Source organism: Pleurodeles waltl, chromosome 1_2, assembly GCF_031143425.1.
Source record: "Pleurodeles waltl isolate 20211129_DDA chromosome 1_2, aPleWal1.hap1.20221129, whole genome shotgun sequence".
Lineage (NCBI taxonomy): Eukaryota > Metazoa > Chordata > Amphibia > Caudata > Salamandridae > Pleurodeles > Pleurodeles waltl.
In genome coordinates this window covers 188,214,837-188,230,468 of record NC_090437.1, presented here as the reverse complement: position 1 = coordinate 188,230,468, position 15,632 = coordinate 188,214,837, and the positions used below count along the sequence as shown (strand labels likewise).

The following is a 15,632-nucleotide window of genomic DNA, read 5'->3' as shown; positions in this document are numbered from 1 at the left end:
GCAAGCCTCCTTAGGACATCACGACCTACCAATTTTCCACACTTTAATGATGTTCAATCATTCCCTCTCTTGTGGCTATGTCCCCTGTCCTCATTGATGATCGAAAAATAACCTATTTCTAGCCATCTTCCACGGCAAAATGGTCTATGGCAACACGTGCAGCATGATACAGGCTCAATAAATAAATGAACAGGGATCCTAGGGTTCCTGCTTTAAAGCAACATGGTGTGATTCTCCACCTCGCAGCCCCTATAAAAAGAAGACATTACTAGGGAAAGCTGCCAGGTCCGTATATTGAGGAAATTATGGAGACCTGCTACTCAAGGTGAACAGATCACCCACGGACGGAGCCCTGTGACCTCCATGTTGGGCAGGACAGATCTACCCTTCCACAGAAGGAAGCACACACACTACGTCTCAAAGGATGGAGCTAGACAGTTGTTGGTTTTGCGTGGTCTGCGTGCTTTGTTTTAAATCTGTAATTCTGTCTCTTGCATGCATGAGCAGAGAGAAGGCAGAGGACCGCGCAGGGCCGCTGAAAGCTTTGCATTTGTGAAGACTCACCAGGCACCATTCCTGTCAGCGTCGGAGCAGGGTAGCTGCCCTGTCCAGCAGGGGGGACGTGTGGAGGGTATCCTGGGAGGGTTGTGCTTGCCAAATCACGACCTGAGGAATCAAACCAACAAATCACTGCGTGAGCATTCACAACAACGAGACATGTTTTTACATTTCCCCTGGTGCAGAGAACAGAGTTCGTGCATTTGTCATCCCTGCTCCCTGAATAGCAAAATCACATTTTTTCATCCTTTTACATACTCAGCTTGGCAGGAAAAGAAGACACTTTATTTTTCTTTCTAAGCCTACCAAACACTGAAAACCTCTGATAACACTAGGGAGATATACAAATAAAAGATCCGTGCTGAGCCGGGCTGATTTCCCTTGTTGCCGTTGTCCTAGAGCCTCCATTGTAATTACCGTGTTACACTTGTCACTGTAAAGAATAGAACATACACAGACACGTAGAGTCTGTTGACTGATAAGGACTGCCAGGCACATCCCATAGGTCACTCCTAAGCCTGCGTTATAACATCCCCAACCATACCCTATCTACAAGTTAGCCCTCAGTTCCACCACTGTTGTTCTTTTTGTCTGTACCAGACTCTTTAATATTTGCCCCAAATCTATCCACACGACTCGTGCTTGAAGGTAAATTGGATGTGTCCAATATTTAAATTTAAATACAAGAATATTCTTCCTAAACTAAGATTTCTCCACTACAGTGGCCTCATTTTGTTGTTCTCGTGTGTAGTGTTCCACTGAAAACTGGTAATCTCTAGATCGTATTTTATACCACTGAGGATAAAACCATCATAGCTGAATCTCACTTACATGGACTTCAGCAGTTTAAGGGAAGGCTGGAGTAATACTGTATTAAAAACACATTGAAGAAGCACTGCTGTGAGAGGAAAAGGACCTTTGTGACTTTTTAACTCCCAAGGCCCTGCTGTATCCCAAGGGAGGGTGGTGGTCCAAGAATACATCTTTGTAAAGGGAAGGGACCTAGCAGAACAAGCATTGGCAAGGCCAATAGGCCTTGCCTATACGATTGTGCTTTAGCCATGTTGTACACCAGTGTGGCTGATGTTCAGCATAGCTAAAAGTTAAAGGCGTGGAGTGGGATGAGGTAGACCAGAGTGGGGTAGACTGGGGTAGAGTGTAATAGGGTAGATTAAGGTAGAATGAAGTGGGTTACATTAGTGTAGAGTAGAGTAGGGGTACAGTGGGGTACGATGAAACCACAGAAAATGAACAATCCATATTCTTTGTTACTCATGGTACCCCCACTTTGTTGCTTATGTCAGTGAATGATAGGCAGATAACTTAACTGTTCACAGCAAGCCTTCTCGTCTACGCTGTTTAAACTGGGTAAGCAAAATTAAAGCCAAATTTCATGACACCAGACTGGTCCCAAAACCATGTGCCCTTTTGTCCATCTGGATTAGCTTACCACACATTGGCAGAGCAGTGACATCAGGTCAAGTGTATGTTTTGCTTCTCCAGTGCCACAATCTTGCATACCCCTAACTGTAACACCTTACACTATGGCACAAAAATAGCCTGTCTAACTTTCATCTTCTAGTGTATTATTAGCATTTGTAGAGTACTTTATGCCTCTGTTGAAACAAAAGTACTTCTTTGAATAAGAGTAAGAGGTTATTCTCTTTGTTGTGCGTGGTAGCTGGAATTGAGAATTGTTAGTGTAGCCTGTGACAGAAGAGCTGCACAGTGCATGTGAGGCTTAGGGGATGCTCCAATTGTGATGTGGCAAACGTGTAGCATGCTGGCATAGTATGAAGCATAGAGATCCAAGACTGATAGTCACAAAGACACTTCTTTTCTGACTTTTACAAAGGCGCTTTAACTTTAAAAACAACCTCGACCACTACCATTCAATCACAAAACCACTATTATCCAAAATTAGGAGAGTGTGAAATTGTAGGAGTGGGCTTCTGTGGACTTTTTCCAGTGGGAAAAAACCTTCCAATGGGAAAAAACCTTAAGGGCAGCTGTAAAAATGTACAATCGTGTGTCATTGACTAGTTCTGAACAGCAACTGTCATCATCTGATATTTTTTATATAACAGTTGGTCATGTGTCTATAAAACTCCAATGCAGGCAAGTTAGTCATGTGTCTATAAAACTCCAATGCAGCCAAATGGATCTTGTACAACAATTCGAAGTTGAATTAGTGTTAGACGGAATGGGCGCCCAACCACACTTGCACTCCACCCATCTCATTTAGTCAGGCATTTGTCTGGTTTCTTATGGTGGATCTTCGGCTGGTGCTACCATTGGAGATCTTTGACCGGTGGCTCATCCAGCACAGGGCCACCGTTCAGTGTACATCACAAGACCTCCCCATTTTTAGGGTGGTCTCTTGATGTACATCTTACCTGCAGGCGAATGCCCCAAGGAAGGAAAAATATTCAATGGGCCCCTAGGTGGGAAACGTCCTGAACAACACGTTGTAAACAATGCAGATGTTTCCCATGGAAGCGTAACCACGCTTGCCGGAACAACAACTGCTTTTTTCTGTGCCTTAACCACGGATGTGCTGAACTATGCATATACGTGGTTATGGCACAGAAAAAGGCAGAGTGGATCGGTAGAGGACGCGGAGAGATAAGTGGGGCAGGGAGGGTCGGGCGTTTTTTAATTTTTAGGGGCGGGGAGGGGAGGCTTGGGTATTTAATTTTTAGGGCTTAGGGTGGGGGGGTTCAAGCTATTTATTTTTTAGGAGTGAGGGTTGGTTATTTTTATTCAGGGCTTAGGGGAACGAGAGTTGGTTATTTTTATTTAGGGCTTAGGTTGGGGCGGGGTAGTTTACTTTTAAAGGGGTGGGGGAAGGTTTAAGGAAGGGTAGGAGGAAGGAGGAGAGAAGAGGAGAAAGGATTGGGAGAGGACGCAGTGAGGTAAGTGATGCTGGGGCGGGGGTGGGGGTAGTACACTTGGGGGAAGGTTTTAGGGTTCAGGGCGGATGGGGGCAGGTTAATTTAGTTTTTAGGGGTGGGGTGGAAGATTCAGGATAGTTTTTTTTTAGGGCTTAGGGTGGGTGGGGGTCGGGGTAGTACACTTAGGGGGGGAGGTTTTAGAGCTCAGGGCGGGTGGGGGTAAGGTTAGTTTACTTAGAGGGGGAGGTTTTAGGACACAGGGTAGGTGGGGGTGTCAGGATAGTTTTGTTTTATGAGGCAGGGGTGGGGGTCGGGGTAGGTTTTTCATTAGGGTTCAGGGCGGTGAGAGGTCCAGGGTAGTTTAGGTGTTAGGGGTGTGGGTTGTTTTGCACCTTTGGGCGGTTCGGGGATGTATGATAGGGCTACGCATGCTGTTTCGCATGCTATTCTCCCACATGCCTTTACCAGGCATGCTTTTACAAAAAAATTTGCTGTAAAGGCATGCTTGGTAAAGGCATGTGTGGAAACAACGCTGTTGTGGTTCTGACCACGTTGTTAAGGCATGCGTTGTTTGTGCATGTGTGGTTCCATCATACAATACCCCCCTAACCACAGGGTAAGGCTCCCTCAGCATAAGGGCCACTCATTGTGTGTTTCTAACAAACAAACCTCGGGTTTGGGGATTTTTTTGTTGAGAAGCTGGAATAATGATAATGCCTGTTAGTCAGGCATTACATTTCAGACAAAAGTGCTCCCAGTGTGTCTAAGGAAGCACTTTCATCAGAAATGCCTAACCATAGCAGCTTAGAATTTGAAATATGACTTGTGAATTGATATGGGGTAGGGGCATCTACAACAGAGCAATAGGTATGTTGGGCGACAGCCATATCTCAAACACCCCCTTTTGCAAATAATCAACTGGAATTCCCACCCAGGTAAAGCACAATCTAGAACAGTCTCCTGGGTATTTAGATAAAAGTTTCTATTTACTAGGGGCATGCAGAGTTAAGGTTTTTATTCTCTGTAGCTAAGTGAAGTTTTAAAAAACTTTTCAATCATCATAAACTTCCCAAAGTTTACAAAATGAAACATAAACAACAAATAGCATAAAAATGATTCAGCTCCAAATAGGCTTTTTGAAGAGAGAAAAACGTTGCAAAAGAATCTCACTGCTAGCGCTGGCAAGAAAATATTTTGTGAGAAAGTTCTCTCACAAAAAAAACGTCTTTCATAGAAACAACTCACCTGTAAACAAACATTATAAACTATGCATAATTTGCCCTTTTGACAGAGCGCCGCCCCAATTGGGGGGCGCGGCGCTTAAGACCCGGGGCCACTGTGGCCCGAGCCCTGTTCACTGGTCCTACGTTGCTGGCCTGGCGCTCCTTTGCTCTCGCGAGGTGAGAGGGCGGAAGGGCAAGAATTTGGGGGAGGTCGCGCGCGACACTTCCGCCCGCCGCCTATGCTGCTGCATCCATTGGGGGGTATTTAAGTGCCACCAGATCAGGCCTCAGCCTATTTCATGGATGCGGCGTGGGCGGCACATCCGGGGTTCAGCGTTATCCTGGGTGTCTCCAGGGTCCAACGGTGTTCTGGATGTGGGTGGATCCTTGGTTGGGTCATTATCATGATTTATTTATGATAGGATTGAATTTTGACTACACAATGTGTTTTATGCTTTTAATTATTTTATGACTGGATTGAATTTTGACTACACAATATGTTTTATGATATATGATTTTTATATTTGACATTTGCAAATAAAATTATCCCAATGCCAAAAAACAATCAGTCTTTGTCGGTTTACGTTTGGCGGGTGTTCGGGCGGAGGCCTACTGGGGGCATCCGGGTTCTATGTGCATGTCGTGAGCAAAGTCTGAAACATTTCTCAACCCTTTTCTGTTAACACTCGGGTTTAAAGAATGGCAGCTGCAGTTCGGACTGGTGCCCTGCCGGTTATTTACATCACCCCTGAATTTTCAAACCACATAGATAACTTACCAGTTTAGCACATCATTTGTTTCTGTTTCCAAGGAAAGAGATTTGGTCTATATCGCTTATATTCTATCATTCTTTCATCTTTTTAAGCCTGCATGAGTACAGTTTTGGTGGTTTCTACAGCCTCATGTAAAATAATAAATACATAAATTAAAAATACTTGCATATTATATACAGGGTGGAGCTTTTGGGGAGCCCTCTTCAACCACTGACCTGTATATTTGTCAGTCCCATTTTGCTTTAGCCCACTGTCGTTGTTTTTTTTGTTTTCCAGTCTTTATCCTCTGTCATATTTTTAGCTCTCCTAACATAGGACTCGGAGGCCGCCAGTGGGCCCTTACCCCCAACACCGTTCATACACCAACCGACAAGACCATTTTTGTTTGATGGAAGAAGTATTTATTTTTATATATACTTTCATTAAAATTCATAGAAACAAATTATGTAGGTAATCATACGCACATTACTCAAATAAAAAAATGACACTGCAAACTTAATATAAATATACTGTTGTAGACGATACTTTATCATTTGTAACCATAAATTATTTTTGACAGGATCCCTTCCTTTGGACCCCACAGGGACTGGTCGTCACCTGTATCCCTAAGGGGGGGGCGGTTCCCCTGCTTTCTCTTTTCCTTGCCCCCATGCTCAGGGTTCCGCCCCCTCTCCAAACACCAATCAGCCAAGGGGCGTACCGGGGCGGCCCAGGGCATGAGCCCCGTGACCACCCCAGTGAACTGGGCTCCCTACCCCCAATCAGGTGTGTCCATCCGCAGGTTGGTCCAGGACTTCAGGATCCTATCATTGTTGTTATACCGGGCCCCCACTCTTGGGGTCCCCTCTGTTGCTTCCGGTTACTTTTTTCTCTCTTCCTCCAAGCCTAATCATAAGGAGAGGGTGGGTGGGAATCAGCAACAGGCCCGACCGTCAGGGCCACCGCGTCAGGAAGAAGAAGGCTGAGCCTTCTGGGGGGGGGGGGGGTGCTTTTATGCTGCCCCACTGGAGTGCGGCAGCCCAAACCGGTCCGGCACTGGCGCCGACCCACAACGTCCACCGAGCGTTCTACTTCGGCCAGCGCGCCTCACGAGGCGCGCGAGCGGAAGCCAAGCCGCAGGCCAGCCCGCGCACAACTAATGCGAGGGCCAGGCCCCGGCGTCCCCGACCCCTAAGGGGCAGCGCTCCCCCCATGTTGGGGGGGCGCTTTTCCAAAGTCTTCAGGTTACAGTAATTCAAAGCCAGAAGTCCCTCTGATTTGAACAAATAGTAGTCCTACTGTTCTTTGATCTACATTAAAGGTTAAAAAAAAATTTTCTATACCTGCACTAAGTATACCTACCTGTTAGGAAGGACCCATAATGTTCTAGTAAAATTATATGCACAGGTTATTTTTTTTATTCGATATGTTTATTGCAAGAGTATAGATACCATGTTTAGATGGCAGAAAGTTCTCTTTTCTTTCTTCTTCTTCCTATTTTTGTGGTGTATGCTTGCAACAAATCAAAATTAACAAACACCAAAACTTTGCCAAGGACAGACCTATTGTCCTATACCTTTAGGAATGACTTCTCGTAGATTTTTTCAATTCCCTCACCACTACATGACACATCTTATTCAACACTGTTTACAAAACCACAGTAAGCATCAAAGTGTCAATTTCAACACTCTAAGATGTGTTTTGATTTTTGCAATCAAATGCATGCTATTTTTTCCCCTTAGAAAATAATTAAAAAGAGAAATATGAGTTTGTTCTGGGCGGTGATCTTATACGCCCCGTTAAGCTTTATTGACTGAGTTGTGTTTGCATGAGTGCTGCTGTCTTAACAAGATATCACTTCATGGAAGCAGGATGTATACTAATAATTCCACCCTGTGAGGGTCAAAGTGAGCTTCTGGTTGAACAATACAAGTGAGACGCCGCAGGCCCGAGGGGCTCGCCAAGTCTCACTTGTTAGACAGAGTTTTGAACGCTGGCAGTTGCCAGATTTCCTCCAGCTCGCTTGGGACATGAAGATGACCTGGTGTCATCTCTTAGCAGGCTGATTGTATGTCACTGTCAACAGCGGAGGAGCCTCCGGCTTGCTCCCTCGCGGAGGCGGCCCAGCACACTGTCTGCGATTAACACGCAGCGCAGCCGCCAATTGATTGCATTGACAAATACCTGTTTACGGCTGTGCAGTTAACTGTTCCTGACCTTCCCGCACTTGGTGGAGTCTCAGTACTGTCAAAGCAGTGAATCGGTGCAGGCCATTTATAGTAGCTGCATATTGATAAGAGCGAGCCGTCCCTATGCTGTGATCTATGCGTCTGTTGTCGAGACTGAGATGGTAGCAGCAAATACGCGGACCCCCGAGTTGTGAAGGAGGTAGCTGTTACTGCGAACGAGTCTGAATGTAGAACCTGCTAATGACCCTAAACATCAAATTAGTGAACAGACATCATCTAAACTAGAGGTGGACGAGCCAACAAATTAGCAGGGAGAGCTGAGCCACAGCCGATCCAAGGGTCTGCCTGGGCTCTAAGAGCCCATGCACAAGCCAAGCCCTGAAAATAGTTGACATCTAAATCATGCAAAGAACATTATGTAAAATGATGATAATCTCTGTAAAAAATTTTAAAGGCATTTCTTATCGTGCAGAAGCATTTCACCTCAATACATTAGTTTATTTTTGCATAGCAAACACAATGGGCTCACATAATGAAAGGTTCTCGCAAATGTGATAACAACAAAAAACGCTCTGTAAAATAATATATTTGCCTATTATCACACAATTTGGTTAAGCAGGCATGCCAGGACAGGTCCCAATTTTTTTGGTTTTACAGAATGCATTTCACCCACTAGATGGCTACCTCTTTCTCTCCTTTTCAACACTAATGAATTGTGCATTGTTTTCAGTATTAGATGCATGAGTAGCGGGCAGAAGCTACATTAAAGCTCAGCTTTGTTTTGAGCACCTTGGTCCGATATATCCAGTGCAGAAGATGGATAACTAAGAAAAACTACCCCTGCTCTTTTTTTAAACAAATTAAACACTGCCCAGGACCTATTGTCCCCATCCATTCAGGTGTGGGGCTTTGCCTTGGTTGTATGATGCCCACATTTTTCCACTGATACTCGTGATGAGTGGAATGTGTGAAGGAAAAAAAACTGCCCTTAAGGGATGGAAGCTGCATCAGGATCAAAATGTACACTCCATTTTACATTCATTCTTCACTGTGACGCCTCTGCCACAAAAGCTGTACTGGCAACAGAAAGCAGTACACCTTAACGTCGCAGTAGATAGTAACAGAGATCCAGTTTCTGGGTAAAGATGGTGAATGATACTTTAAAAGTGACACAACACTTACATCAAACAAAATACATTATGTTATGTTGTGGTTGATATTTGGGTTGAACTCTTTGCTACTCTGCGTTCAACTCAAAGTTCTGTAGAAAGGGGGGAAGTGGTCAGGATCGACGGAAAGAAGAGAAACCAAAGAGTGGGAAACAGAAGCCTTGTGGATGGCGTGGTCTCCCCAAAAGCCAGAGACACAGCCATCATTAGTGCAGCAGGTGAATGGGCAGGTGCAGGGCCAAAGGTAGTGAGAGGCCAGCTGGATCCCAAATTATGTTTTTCTTTAAGTAACCAAGTGAGAGGCAGAGGTGCTCATGTTCTTTGCTTGCCTTAGCGCTTGTGCTATCCTTGATACGCCACTTAAATACTGCCTTCAGACGCAATCCAGGAGTCATTGGACTCTTGTCACAAAAAAATTGAATATAAGCCCGGAGGTTCATTCACTAAATAGGGTATAATTACTCACTTAGGAAATTCACAAATGTTTCCCCAGTTAAACATGGAAACAGTAAAAGTTTTTTAGATGCACTTGGAACGTTCTAAATAAGAAATTGTACCAAAACAACCACTTCTATGCGCATAATTGTATTTAGCGTACAATTACGCTTTGGGAGCATGCCATTGCATTCGTGGAATGGAATATTTTTTCTATGGGGGAAAATCCATTTCCCCTGAAGAACTCCCTTCCCTTAAATTCTTACTAATGTTGGAGGTGTTTCCTTGTCACACTTCAGAGGGAATTACTCCTGCTTTTATCAGGAGTAAATCTTTGACCATTTACAGGGTTGGAATTGGTTAGAGAAAGGTTTGACAATAGCTACTAATAGCTCCCAAGTTTTCCAATATTTCACCACTGTGGAGAAATGTTGAGCATGAGTTAATGTATTTACAAGTGTAATATTACCTTTTGTGAATAACTTGCACACATAAGTAGAGACATTTGCATGGGGCAAGTTTCACTTACACAGTCCAAAAGGCTTTGTGAATCACATTCTATGTTACAAGTAACAAACTGTTCTAGGAATAGATACCATTACACTTTCTTGTGATTTTTTAAAGTTTTATAGTACAATGCTTTACATGAGTAAAGACTGTTGTGCGGACGCCAGGTTTCAAACCTGGATCCCCAGTTCTAAAATCGCCAGCCCTCCATATCCTTCCTTTAGGCAGTCACTGCTCGCAGGTGTAACGGGGGCGGGCAGCGCATGGAGGGATTACAGGGAGAGGTGGGATTAATAAAATATCTAAAAACAAATAACACTTACCACCTCCGTCGTGCCGCCATGCTCCTCTCCCTCGTCGTCACCACAGGCACAGGCTCCCAGCCTGCCCGGTGACAATCCTGATGCTGCTCGGAGCAGCGTCAGGATTGGCTGGGAGTGCCCAGCCACAGCACTCCTATGCAGACTGGGAGCCTGTGCAGGCTCTCGCCAGCCCAGCAACACAATTGCTGGGCTGGAGACAGCCTATTGCGCTTGTGTGTTTGGCTGGCCCAAGACGGTCGGCCAAACACACATGAGCTCTGAGGGGAGTGCACTGTGCACTCCTCTCACTGCTCCTGACCCCAATGCCCCGCCCCTTTCACAAGGAAAGGATAATAAACATGGTTTATTATCCTTCTCTTGGGAAATGAATTGCAGCAGTTGCTGCTGGGGGGGGGGGGGGAGGAAGGGGGGGTGCACCTCCGCCCCAGCAGAGGAGCCGCCACTGTCTTTAGGAGATCACTTAAGGTCGACAAGTTTTATATGATGCTCTTAATGCAGTGTTTGCTAATTTTGTGTCATCAGTTTTGGAAGCTCTCTTCAGTGAACAAATCTGTATGCTAAAAATATGAGCCTCTTGCAAAATGTGAGAACAGAGGCCCGAATTGTGGCCTCTCTCGAGTTGCCTACTTTGGTTTGTCTGGATTTGGTTACTTTGACTGGTGGGTCTGTCAATCCCCTCACACAATATTAGCATTATGTTAAAGAAGATTCCTGACAGCTTCAGCCTCCATAATGTCGGGGTAATGGTTATTACATGACCCATATCATTGTCCGGCCTCCTGTCCTCCCTTCTCCATTTCGTTCCTTCTTTGTCTGGTAACATCCAAGTAGTGCTCAACTTTGTTAGAGGTGGACTGAAAAATGAAACGTGGTAAGAGTATTTCGAAAGTTTGCTGAAGGAACTGTAGATAACATTTCTTACAATACCATCACTGCTTAATTTGTAACAAAAAAGTGTAGGGACTGAAAGGTTTTCTTAGGAGAGCACCAGTGGTGCTGCCGAATGGCGGGATTGCCGAACACAAAGGCTGCCTGGTATTTATTCTAGTTTACACCTATTTCGTTCACTATCCTCCACTATCTGACTCTTTATCTCTCTCTGGCAGGTTCTTTTCTCCCTTACTTACTCCCTTAAACATTATTTACCTATACTTATCTTCTTCTGTCTTTCTTCCTTTTCCTGCATTATTTCTCGTGTCTGGGTCAAAGTATGACATTGAAAATACGCTCCAGTCCCATAATGAGTGCCGATGCCCACCGCTGCCAACCACCAGTACAGATCAAACACGAGTTATCTTCAGTTTTTAGCGTTCGAGCTGACCTCCGTTTCACGGCCGAAGCACGTCACTGAAGACAGCAGCAGAAATGACATCCATAAGCGATGGGTACACCCTTTTCAAACACACAACACAGTCCTTCAGGTGCCAGGCTTCTGACACCCACTTCAGGGCTCAGCTTTGCAAGCATGACACATCTATACACTCTCTGGTGCTCGTGGCCAGTCGATCGGCTTAGAAGATGTCAGCGGAAGGTGCCCTGTGTGCCGAGAGATGTCAAAACCTTCTCACCTCTTGCACGACAGAAAATAAACATCAGATGCTCCTTTCCTGGGACTGAAAAGCCTCTTCTGAGTCCGAAGCGTTTACATCACCTCGCAAGTGACAGTTTTCGAGCAGCAAGAACTGCACCGTCGTGCTAAACCTCATGTGGCAAATTTTCTATCACATTTGCAACGAAAGCAAGCCCATCGTTAGTCGTTCTATGACTTTGCATTATTCAATTTTAGTGATTTTCTGCCGGGTACAGTGCCACTTACGTGGGGGGACAGTCATTTTTACAACATGATTGTCCAATGTAGGTCGAGGCGGGTAGGATCCATTCCAGTTTTTCAATATATTCACATAAGATAAATGTGTTCTAACTTAAATTAATTGACATTGTTCATGGGAATACCAAAATGTAACATGGAAACGACCCTACACTGGACAGCCGCAGAGATAAATGTTACAATTTAATGACCACTAATTGGACCAAAAATAGATACCAATAGGAAAAAGTACAACAAAAATAACCATTAGAAGGTAACAGCTAAAGTAGAGTAATAATATCTATCACATAAATATTGGCTCTTCTGTAGAGATCCGGATATAAGAAGACGAATCAAGAGAGGCTGACCTTAAAAAGTATTACCTCCCGTCCCTCCCTCGCCTTCCTTTTAACCAATGAGGCCTCCCGCCTCCCCCTAGACCCTCCCTTCCCCTTTCAAAACCCCCCCCCACCCTTATCCCCTCCTGTTCTTTTGTCTAGCCCACGCTAGACGTATTTCTTTTCCCTTTCTCACCTGCACGGCGGGGCCTGGAGGTCATCGAAGGAGGCACTCCTCGGGACGCGGAGCTCCGCGAGGAGTGCTACGGCTGGGGCGCGGCTTGTACGAGCAGCATGGCTGCTCGAGAGGCGTGTTCTGGGGGCCGGCTGACGGGGTCAGCCGGCCCTCTGTGGCTGGGGCGTTGGTTTCCGGTTTTCCGCGCCGCGGAGCCGCGAGGAACCGAGGACCTTCATGTTTGTGATGCAGGTAGGACGGGCGTTCGGCCCGTGGTTTTTTTATGGATTTTAGAAGGAAGTTGCCTTTTTAGGGATTGGTGGAGCCCTGTTGGGGGGAGGACCATGGTCCCATATATAGGCAGTTTTTTGGGAATGAAGTCAGTGTGATTTTGTGGTTTACCATGCCGAAAGCTGCAGCAAAGAGACGTAGGATTGTCTCTTCTTCCTCCTCGGAGGAGGGAGGTGAGGATATCATGGCTCTTCCTGAGAACACTCAGGTTCCTGACAGAGGTACTCCCCTCATGTCTAGAGAGGAAGTGCAGGATATGATTGAGGTAGCTGTTACCAGGGCACTGCAAACAGGCGTGGCCAGGTCTGGTCAGGCTAAGCGTGCGCTCTCATCGGTAGCGGCAAGGAAATCCTCATCAGAGAGTGAGGATGAGGCCCCATCGACGTCATCTGGGGGAAAATATGTTTCCAGAGAAGAAATGTGGGATGTGATGGCACATGTTCGGGACAATTTGGGTTTCCCAGTGTTTCAACCTACAAACTCGGATTCTCATTTATTTCCTCAATATCAGACACCTTCGAAGTTTGCCATGCCTTTCCAGGGACCTGTGAAGGATATGGTGTTTCGTGAGTGGAAGGATGTGGAGAAGGCTCAGGTTCCTCGATTCCTTCAGAAACTTTACTTACTTGAGGGTGAGGAGGTTTTGCCTCCTTCTATTCGCCTGGACTCTATTTTGGCTACTCTGATTGGCAAGACGGCAGTCAATCCGGAGGATTGTGTGCCTACGGATGCCACAGACCGTAAAGTGGATTCGGGTCTTAAGAGGGCTTTTGCTGCGGAGAATCTAGCGCTGAAGGCAGGGATTTATTCTGCTTATGCGTCACAGTCATTGGTTCAAGACTTTGATAAACTGGCGGTAGCTGTACAGGAAGGGGCGGAGTGTTCAGAGCTCCTGGCTGGCATGGAGCAACAGGCCAGATTGTTGGCTGATGTGTCTTCTGATGTGGTCCGTACTTCGGCTCTGGCATCCGGGTCTTTGATTGGGGCTCGTAGATCCCTCTGGTTGCGTTCCTGGAAGGCTGATCCAGGGGAAAAGGCGGCCTTGTTGAGACTGCCGTTTGAGGGCCGTAACCTGTTTGGAGATCAATTACCATCCATGCTTTCCAAGGCATTTAAGGAGAGGAAGCATGCCTTACCTTATAAAGGGGGCTCTTCTTCGAGTAAAGGGTGGAAGAAGCGTTCCAGATCTTCTCCCTCTAGGGATACTAAATCCTTTTCATTTAGGAAACGGCGTTTTCAGCCGCGTTTTTCGCCTAAGAAGTCTGCTCCTGCGACCCGGGGTGGTTTCAAGAAGGGGTCCTGACAATCACTGTGGGCCTGGCAGAGGGCCGGTTGGGGGAAGATTGAGTCACTTTCTTTCAGCTTGGGAGGACAGTGTAACCGATCATTGGGTACTAGACATTGTGTCCAATGGTTATGTCATAGATTTTGTTGTGGTTCCTCCAGATTCAGGGGTTCGTCCCACTCCTCTGCCTTCAGAGGGGTCACGGAGAAGGGCATTATTATACAGAGTGCGAGACTTACTGGTCAAGGGGGCCATTTCCCACGTTCCGCTAGACGAACGGGGTCAGGGCACTTATTCGGTCTTGTTTCTTGTGCAGAAGGTTTCAGGGGGATTTCGACCAGTGCTCAATCTAAAGGAGGTGAATACCTGGATCAGGACAGTGCATTTCCGCATGCTGTCCATTCAGACTATTTTTCCATTGGTCAGGCAAGGGGACTTTCTGGTGTCAATGGATCTGCAGGATGCTTACCTACACGTGCCTGTGGCAAGATCCTCTCAAAAGTTCCTGAGGTTTGCTGTGGGTCGGGACCATTATCAGTTTTGCGTTCTGCCTTTCGGTCTAAAATCTTCTCCTCGAATTTTCACAAAGGTGCTGGCTCCTCTAGTGGCTTTGCTTCATTCAGAAGGGGTGTTTCTGCATCCTTATCTAGACGACATTTTGATTCATGCCCCATCACGAGACCTTTTGCAGAGGCAGGTGGTCCAAGTTCTGGGGGTCCTGCAAAACCACGGGTTTTTAATCAATTGGGAGAAGTCAAACTTAGTGCCGTCCCAGGATCTGGTTTTTCTGGGGGCTCGGTTTCAGACTGTTCTAGGGTTGGTGACTGTGTCAGAAAAAAGGTTGGGTGTACTCCAGGCTTTGGTAAAGAAGGTATTGTTACTGTCTGCTCCCCAAGCTCTTCTATGGTTGCGTCTGCAGGGTCATTTGGCGTCGGTGATCTTTCTGGTGCCTTGGGCACGTTTCCATCTCCTGTGCTTGATGACTTGGTTCTTGAGAAGGTGGGCACCAGGGTCCAGTTCTCTGAAGGACAGGGTTCCAGGGTCCGGATTGATTCGCAGGGAGTTGCAATGGTGGTTGGAGGCAGCCCACCTGAGGGTAGGGGTTTCTTTATCACCTCTGAGACCCGTGGTGGTAACGACGGATGCCAGCCTCTCAGGATGGGGGGCATGGATGGAGTCGGCTCAGATTCAGGGGTTTTGGTCCCCTCGGGAGGCGAGTCGGTCTTCGAATTGGCGCGAATTGCGGGCAGTATTCCTGGCTCTGGTCCATTTCCAGGATTCCCTGAGGGGGTCGGCGGTTCTGGTTCGCACGGACAACTTAGTGGCCAAGGCTTATGTCAATCGGCAAGGGGGGACCAGGTCGAGGGCTCTGTTCAATCTAGTCAGGGAGATTTTTGTGTGGGCTCAGGAGTGGGTTCCTTCTCTCAGGGCTACGTACATTCGGGGGGTGGTAAATGTTCGAGCGGATCTGCTGAGCAGAGTGATTCCTTCCTCCCAACTTTTCTCTCTCCGGAAGTCTCTATTTCAGCATCTGGTTCGGCTTTGGGGTCTTCCAGTGCTGGATGTGTTTGCGTCAGTAGAGAATGCGAAAGTGGAGCGCTTCTGCTCCCGGTTTCGGTGTCCCCAAGCATGGGAGGTGGACGGGATGTCATGTCCTTGGCCGCAGGGCCTTTTGTATGCGTTCCC

General features: G+C 46.5%; 1 protein-coding gene across 1 annotated transcript in view; it reads right to left on the bottom strand.

The window, feature by feature from the left end:
* PAX5 (paired box 5) overlaps nucleotides 1-15,632 on the bottom strand; it is a 424,585-nt gene that overhangs the window by 98,748 nt on the left and 310,205 nt on the right. The window contains exon 7 of the mRNA XM_069237601.1: nucleotides 565-666. Coding sequence (XP_069093702.1) covers nucleotides 565-666 — 102 coding nt within the window. The remainder of the gene's footprint in view (nucleotides 1-564; nucleotides 667-15,632) is intronic.